Consider the following 8923-nt stretch of genomic DNA (forward strand, 5'->3'; position numbering starts at 1 on the left):
ACTTGCTGGAGCAAGACAGAGGCCAAGAGACCATGTAGCTGAGAGGCTGAGAACCGTGCCTGTCAACATGTCTAAGAAGAACAACTACTTCAGACAAAAGGATTGTAGTCTTAATATGTTCTGCTCCTAACCTGCAGGAACCAGTAACTGCCATAATCAAGTCCATAATCAAGAGTATTATCTGTGAGTTCTGGGGGGCGGTTGTAGTAAAAACAGGAGAAAGCAGACTGGAGGGTGGATGTAGTGTCTCCTCTGCCTTGGAGCACTCAGCCACAATGGCCGTAAGCTGGTGCGGAGTTGAATTCTCCTTCTCCCTTATATAGCAAGAGAAGATCAGCTCTGCCCATGTCATTTACTCACATATAGAAACATAATCAATCCAATGGACTAATGGGCCATGCAAACATCAATCTCCACAAGCCTGAAACCAGAAAAACTGCCTGGTGCTCAGCTACCATTACCAACTGCTCTCAAAAGGACCAAATTAGAAGGTCCTGAATAGAGTAGGAGAAAAATGTTAACTTCCCTAATAGAACTGAAAATCCTAAGAGAGACCAGGTTTACTGGTTGGACAGAGACTGCTGGGAGCCCTGAAACCGTATCATTTATCTTTCAAGTCTAGAACTGAACTCAGCTCAAAGTTAGAAAAATTAGCCATTCAAGATTGAGAGATAAGCCTTTATCCAAGAACAATATTCAGAGGGTTGGGAGAGGACAAATGGAAGCAGGAACCATGGGGAGGATGCGGGATAATGAACAGTACACTAAGGGGATTCCAATGGGTGAACTGGAACAAATGTGTATGAATTATTGAAGGGAAATTCATGATCTGTAAATTTTTACCTAATACAAAATTTAAAACTTTTTGTTTTGTTTTGTTTTGAATCTCACCCAGAACTCAAAACTCTCTCATCAAACATAACCACAGTTAAGTGGCATGATGGCAGCTTTTGGTAGTAAGCATCTTTCAACAAAAAGATCTAGAATTGAAGGCAATTAAATATAAATGATTAGGAGAACAACGTCAGCACCAGTGTATTAATGTTTTGTGCAATGTAGCTGAGAGGAATTACTGAGAGCCGAATGAAGGTCGAACATGGTTGTGGGACAGGAGGAAAGTAAAAGGAAACAGAGAAGAACTAGGAGGCGCAAGACATTTATAGAGGTATAAATACAGGTATGTAAATATATTAATATATAACAATAGGGATATAGGTCTATGTACATATCAAGTTAGCAGATGGACATTGGGCCTCTACTAAAGTCCTCTCTCAACACATGAACACTTTGTTCTAATAACCTGGCATTCTGTGATACTTACCTTCCCGACAAGATCACTGAAGACAAAATGGATGCAGAAGCAAATGTGGGGAAGAAAGCTGATGGTGCCCGGCTATCAGATGATATAGTATCAGGGGTCTTAAAGGCTTGAAGTCAAACAAGGAACCACTCAGCTGGGAAGCAACAAAGCCCACATGGAAGGAATATACCAACCCGCACGATCATGAGATATCAATGGGATCAGGTTATCAGGCATCAGAAGGCCCAAAACAATCATATAGATGCAAATGAGGGTCGGAGTGGAGACCCAAAGCCCATCTGTAGACAACTGGACATCCCCTCACACAGAAGGATCACAAGAAAGGGTCAGGGTGCAGTATAGCACCAACAAAACACCCAACATTCCTCTAGTTCTTTTACTATTCTTTCCTTTCTCCCTGCCCCCCTATCATGACCCCAGTTCTACCTTACAAACAACGGTAGACCAGGGCATGTACACGGGTACAGATAAGAGCTATCGACACATGGAATCTAGGTCAGATAACCCCTCAAAAGCAGTAATGGGAGTGGCGATACCATGAGGGTAGGGGAAGAATCGGGGGAGAATCAGGAGAAAGAGGGAACTGATCACAATGATCAAAGTAAAATTCACCTCCCTCCCCCAGGAGGATGAACAGAAACGTGGATGGTGACAGTGGACAGTATAAAATATGAAAATAATAATTTATAATTTATCAAGGGTTCACAAGGGTGGGAGGTTGGGAGAAGGAGGGAAAAAGAGGAGTGATATCAAGGGCTCAAGTAGAAAGAAAATGTTCTGAAAATAATGACATGTAGAAATGTGCTTAATACAATTGATGTATGGATTGTTATAAGAGCTGTAAGAGCCCCAATAAAATTATTTATTTTTTAAAAACTATGCAAAATTTCACCCTTAATATACTTCCAGAATTTAAGAAAATCTGACCTGTAAGAATGATTGACTTATAACTCTAAAATGTGTACTTGTGTAATAGATTTAAATGTGATGTAACACAGATAATCTTCTAAGCTCACGAATCAAATTTGGACATTGTAAGGACTGTAAGGCCATTGTGTTAATACACCTAACGTAATGCATGTATTAAGATTATTTAGTATCCGGGGACATTTTGTTTAATTTAGTCAAATGATGTGCTTAAGAAAATTGAGTGTATTAAATTTATAAACTCACTTGCCATTGAGTTGATTCCAACTCATAGCCACCCTCAAACCCAGGAAAGAACTCTCTGTGGGTTGGTTTCCAAGCCTTTGTTTAAGAGAGCAGAAAGCCACATCTTTCTTCTGAGGAACCACTGATGAGAACTGGTGGTTAGCAGCCCGACTCATAACCCACACCACCAGAGCTCTTTCTTCAATTCATAAATACAGTTTAAATGTAAGGGCATTCGTTTTTTATAAGCTTAAACCACATGAATGTACTATTTGCACTGGTCAGAAATGGTCATCTGCCAGCAATTTCACATGATTCAACATAATAACTCGTGGCCATTGAGTCAAATCTGACTCATTTTGATCCTGTACAGCACAGCAGAGCTGCCCCTTTGGTTTTCTGAGGCTGTAAATCTTCATGAGAGCAGAAAGCCTCATCTTTCTCCCACAGAACAACTGGTAGGTTCAAACTGCTGACCTTTAAATAAACTATGCCCCCAGGGCTCTTAAACATAAAAATAAGGTCCCTGAAAATTGGTAACATTTTCTACATTTAAAGAGGTTAATAATTGTTTTAAAAAATAAAGTCCCTTGAAGTAAAAAAAATAAAGAGGTTAATAAGAAAATAAAGTCTAAATGTTTTGCAGAACATCATATATTAGTTTAAAATAAAAATTAACTTCTGAATAGTTGTTTCCATATTCAAAAGCCACACTTGATAACATATAACACACACATTTAAAAAAACATATTCAAGGCATTTCAAGATAGGAGCTAGAAGCTCAGCAGGAAGATTGGAAGACTGAAATATTCTCAAATCTCTTCTGAAGAAGAGCGGCAGCTGAAAACAGGAGAACAGATAAAATCTGAGGGATTACACAGAAAGATGGCCAAGAACCTCGGAGCCATTCACTCTGTTACAACATTCTTTTCCTGCAGTTTGATACCCTACAAGGATTTCATCAACAATTACTGGCTACTCACAAAAAAATGTAATGTTTGTGCGTGAGAGGGCCGGACGGAGCAAATGTGCACAGCATGGGAGGTGTAATGGAATTCAGTCATAGAGAGAAATGAAGTGCCGACACATACTATAGCATGGATGTCTTTGAAAACATTACGCTAAGTGAAATCAGTCAGACAAAAAAGGACAAATCTATATGATCTCCAGTAACATGAGCCAAAAGTCTGGTAAGTGGTTATGGAAGACAGAGAGGTGAGGACAAAGGGAGCTACTGCTTCGAGCACACTGAGTTTTCATTTAGGGTGATGGTTATTGAGGGCATGTTACTAAAGTCACTGAATTAAGTACTTGGTGCCCAGAAGGGCAGAGAACAGAGAAGGCTTCCTGGCTAGGATCCTTATAGGAGCACAACACCAGCTCTTCTCTCCTTCGGAGCAACTGGTGGATTCAAACTGCCAATCCTTGGGTTAGCAGCCAATGCTACTGCACCACTATGGTTTTTTTTTACCACAATAAATTTTATCTTTGTTTAATTACTACATACCCTGCTCTCAAAAATCTAGGCCAATGGAGACTAGTGACATCAAGCTTAATTTGAATACAGAGAATCACTACAAGAGAGATGGGGAGCAACAACGGAGGAGGTTAATTGCAGCTGGTGGGGGAGACAGAAATGTCCTCACACAGGAAACGGCACAACTCAGCAAGGTCCAGACACATCAGATCCAAACTGTCAGGGAAGCAGAACTTGGAAATAATAGTACTAACTGGCCAAACAGAACACTTAAAATGGCTGTTGCTGCTGTAGTTGCCGTTGAGTTTAGAGGAATTCCAAGGGAGAAGAAATAGCCTAACCCAGTGTTTCTGAACCGGCATAGTCACGTGAGCCCTTCATAAGTTCTGCCTTACCCTTCAACCACCTACACTACTTCTCATCTATTATTTTCATTACATCAACTCAGCTTTTTACAATCCTGTATATCCCATACATGAAGGAGTATATAGCACGAGATAAAATGTATTTCCTATCTAGCTTAAAAACTCTTACTACAGCACAACTATCTTTGAAGCCCTCTATATAACTTTGAGTAGTATACATATACAAACAAAGCACCCGTCACCTTGTGTTAAGTCATTTTCCAATACTGCTAAAATATAATCTAGAAATTCAGCATTAAATAATTCATTTTAGAGACCCATGCTAACCATTTAAAACATCAATTCAAAATAGTTATGCTAGAGGATTCAGTTACTAAAAGTTCAAACTTTTCATTCTGAGCATTGAGCCCATGATTTTTGTAATATATGCATAGGGTAACCAAAATACTATCTATTTTAAATTATCTTTGCCTCATCCTGCCAAATATTCTCTGTAAAAACACCAGCTTGATGTATTCATATTTAAGTAACCTGGCAAGCCAAAAATTGAAAATTACCCAAATGTCCATCAACAACCAAACCAAATCCACTGACATCAATTAGATTCTGACACAAAAAATGAAAATTACCCAAATGTCCATCAACAACCAAATGAAATCCACTGACATCAATTAGATTCTGACACAAAGACTTTTTTCCATTTGAACCTTTTACCAGCCTCCAGCTCTGGCCCCTCTTGCCCCGTCATTTGGCTTCTCTTTAAGCTCAGGGAAGCAGTGAAGAGTAGGAAGACCTGGGTTCCCCATAACTCATCAATTCAGTAGATCATCCTGTAAGGAGACCTTTGAGGTTCTCATCGAACACAAGTTTTTGTATTACCTCACACTTTGATACCAACTTTGTGAGACTAGATTCTACCACCTTAAGCCTCAACCAAACACCAGTCTCCTCCCCACTGTGATCTAAGCCATAAATGGGTTCACAGGTGCACCCAAGCGACTGATGCCTTCAGTCCCGAGTAGCCACATGGAGTCCCCAGACCAGTCAACTTCAGTCATAGATACCTCTGCCCATTAGGCTAGTGTTACAAACATGACTAGTTGTTTTTCTCTGAATGCATGCAGACCAAGGGCCTTAAAAGTCCAACCATATGGAAAAGCTGCCCTATCCACTTGATTCTAAGTCAGTGAAGCTGCATAGAAATATACATATACACAATTTAATATACATGGAGCCATCTAGAATAGATAAAATTTTTTATACTCAGTGATGACAAAGTATAGATTATATTTTAATCCATTTTTAATATATTGTCTACATTCAGCATCATTCCTTAGTTCAGAATGTCAGCATTTTTCCTCAGGCTAATAATTTTCTAATTGGTATTCCTGTCTCTGGACTGAGGGAAACAGCAGCAATCATGTGTAGAGACCATGTGATAAGTGCTAAACACTACATCATTTAATTCTCTAGTGCTTCCAATTATCACAGCAACACTGAAAAGCAGAAATTGTTGTCGCCGTGAGTGAACTGAAGCTCTAAGAGGTGAGGTGACTTGGCCAAAGTCATACAGCAGAAACTGGCATGAACAATCAACTCAGGCCAAGCTTCCTAAGGCTGATCCCTAGTGAGACCTTTTCAAAGGTAAATATGATGCCGTGTTTTTTTTGGGGTTTTTTTGCCCCACATAAAACTTTGCAATGGTGAGGGGAGGGAGGGAGGGGGAAAATGAGCTGATGCCAAGGGCTTCTGTGGAGAGCAAATGTTTTGAGAATGATGGGGGCAGTGAATGTATAAATGTGCTTTATACAACTGATGTATTGATTGTGCTAAGAGCTGTATGAGCCCCCAATAAAATGATTAAACAACAACAAATTTTACAAAGCCTCCCCATCACCATCAGGGTAAAATCCAAAACGCGGAAACATGACATTTCTCATTCACTCCCAGATTTCCCTCTTACCTCTTTGACTATGTGCCTCCCCGCCCCCCCACCCCAACTAAGAACACTTTTCCCCTTCTGTGGGCTATTTCCAAAGCAAACTTCAAGATTTACTCAAAAATCCTTGTTGTGGAAAGCTTTCACCCTGTGTTAAGCTGTCACTTAAATTCCCTATCACATTGTACGTGTATTACAGCTTTGCCTTACACAGGTTATTTGTTCTGAGGAAGAAATACTCCAAAACCAAACGTACTGCCATCAAGTCAATTCTGACTCACAGCGACCCTACAGGACTGACCAGAACCCCTTCTGGGTTTCTGAGACGGTAATTCCTTATAGGAGTAGAAATTCTCATCTTTCTCCTACACTTGATCTTAGCCAAAAGGCCGAGAAGCGAGCGATTCATCGTTCTCCTATAGGAGGAAATACAGTATCTTTAAATATCTGTATGACTAATGTACATATAAGCAGGTGTCCTCAAACTGCGGCCCACAGAGGACATTTATCCGGCACACCGGGTGTTTTTGCCCTATTTGTTTTTTCACTTCAAAATAAGATATGTGCAGTGTGCATAGGAATTTGTCCATAGTTTTTTTTAAAAAACTATAATCCGGCCCTCCAATGGGTTTGAGGGGCAGTGAACTGGCCCCCTGTTTAAAAAGTTTGAGGACCCCTGGTACAGTGTTCCATTATCTTTTCATTCCATTATTCCACAAACTTCCTGAAGTCCCGTCAGATGTAGTAGGGAAATAACTCAAATATAGCTTAAGAACTTGGGCCTGAAGTCAACAGGATCTGGCTTCACAATGTAACCAGCTATCTATCATACCTACCAAACCTGCAGCAGCCTTTGGTGTCTTTTATTTCATCGCCTGTAAAATGGGAGCTCGCCACATTAACCTCATCGTTAGAGGAGGAAGAAAAGAAACAATGCGCTTAGCATGATCCTTCACACACACACAGAGTACTCCTCGATACACATTCCCATCATTTCCCCTCTATTCTAAAACACTGATCTGCCCCCACAGAAAGCCACATCTCAGAAAATAACTTTCCCCAGATGTTCCATCAGAGATTAGTATCTCCCCTCCAAAAAAAATTAATTTTAAAAAATCTCCTACGACCACCGTTTATTCAGACTAGATCTTCCAGACTTCTTTACACAGAGCTCAGTGGCTACCATACCCGGAATCAGTAACTGTTTGCAGTTTATTGCTTCATACTTATCCACAGGTTTTACTCAAAGTTAAAGACCATGCCCCTAGCAGGAAGAATATCACACACACACACACCAGCACCTTCCCCATCACAGACACACACACACACACACACAGTCAGCACCTTTCCCATTAGAGAGACACACCAGCACCTTCCCCATCACACACACACACACACATACACACACACACACAGTCAGCACCTTCCCCATCAGAGAGACACACACACACCAGCACCTTCCCCATCTCTCACACACACACACACACACACACGTCAGCACCTTCCCCATCACAGACACACACACATACACACAGAGTCAGCACCTTTCCCATTAGAGAGACACACCAGCACCTTCCCCATCACAGACACACACACACGTCGGCACCTTCCCCCGAGGCCTCAGCGTCTCCCTCCAGGTCTTGCGCAAATCACAGAGCGATCTCGGCGAGGACCACCGACAAACTTCGAGTCCTCTCCGCTCCGTGGCGCAATCGGAGCCCCCCAAGGGTTCGCCCGGGTTCGAGAACGAATTCCCGGCAGAAGGGGCCCAGGGGCCGGGGTCCCGTCCCCCTCCCCCAGAGAGCGCCCAACTCCAGCAGCCCGGCAGGCCCCTTCCCGACCGCGCCCAGGGTCCGTGTACTCCCCGGAACGGGAGCGGGCCCCTTTCGGGGCTCGGGACCAGCGCGCCCCTCCCGCGGCCCAGGCCCGGCCTGCTCCCGCGCGGCGCCCGCCGCCCGCCGCTCACCGCTTCTTGGGGAGGGTGCCCGGCTCGGGCGCGGCGGGAGTGGCCGCGGGCGCCGGCGCGGCTCTCTGCGCGCCGCACTCGCGGGCGGCCACGGGCTCCCGGGCCCGGCCCAGGAGATGGCCCGACAGCACCCGCAGCCGCCGCCCCGCGCAGTCCGCGGCCTGGTCCCCACCCGCCGCGGCGCCGCGGCCCGCGCCGGGCCCGCTCGCTGCAGCCGCCGCCTCCGCCATGGCTTCCGCCTAGTGCCGCCGCCTCGGACCGCTGGGCGCGGGTGAAAGGTCACTCAGAGCGGCGCCCGACGCGACCATTCGCTGCGGCGCGTCCCGGCAGCCACCGCGGCGACTGGGCGGCGGGGGCCACGCGCCCGGGGCTTCCTAGCCTCTGCCCCCGCCCACCTCGTCCGCCCGCCCCCGCGGCCGCGCCCACCCGCCGGGCAGGTGAGGGGGCGCCTTCTAGGATTGGGTGCCGCTGCGCGTGGGTGTGCCAAGAGCCGGGCGTAGGTGTCCTGATCCCTTCGACGCCGTGACGCCTGGAAGCAGAAGTGTTGGTCAATCGTGGTGAACCTGCAGCGGAACCAGCACCACCTGCCAGTCGGAGATCCAGGTGCGTGGAGCCACCTTTGCCCCCGTCCTGGAAGGACCCTGTGGAACTCGAAACAACTCATGCCCTGTAACCATGAGTGCAAAGACTCCTAGCTGTCACT

At 44.7% G+C, this 8923-nt stretch overlaps 1 protein-coding gene across 1 annotated transcript in view; it reads right to left on the reverse strand.

The window, feature by feature from the left end:
* Positions 1-8479, reverse strand: part of AGPS (alkylglycerone phosphate synthase) — a 129165-nt gene extending 120686 nt beyond the window's left edge. Inside the window, exon 1 of the mRNA XM_075528826.1 lies at positions 8221-8479. Coding sequence (XP_075384941.1) covers positions 8221-8450 — 230 coding nt within the window. The 5' untranslated portion in view covers positions 8451-8479. The remainder of the gene's footprint in view (positions 1-8220) is intronic.
* Between the last annotated feature and the right edge of the window lie 444 nt (positions 8480-8923).

The sequence above is a fragment of the Tenrec ecaudatus genome, chromosome 13, assembly GCF_050624435.1.
Source record: "Tenrec ecaudatus isolate mTenEca1 chromosome 13, mTenEca1.hap1, whole genome shotgun sequence".
NCBI lineage: Eukaryota > Metazoa > Chordata > Mammalia > Afrosoricida > Tenrecidae > Tenrec > Tenrec ecaudatus.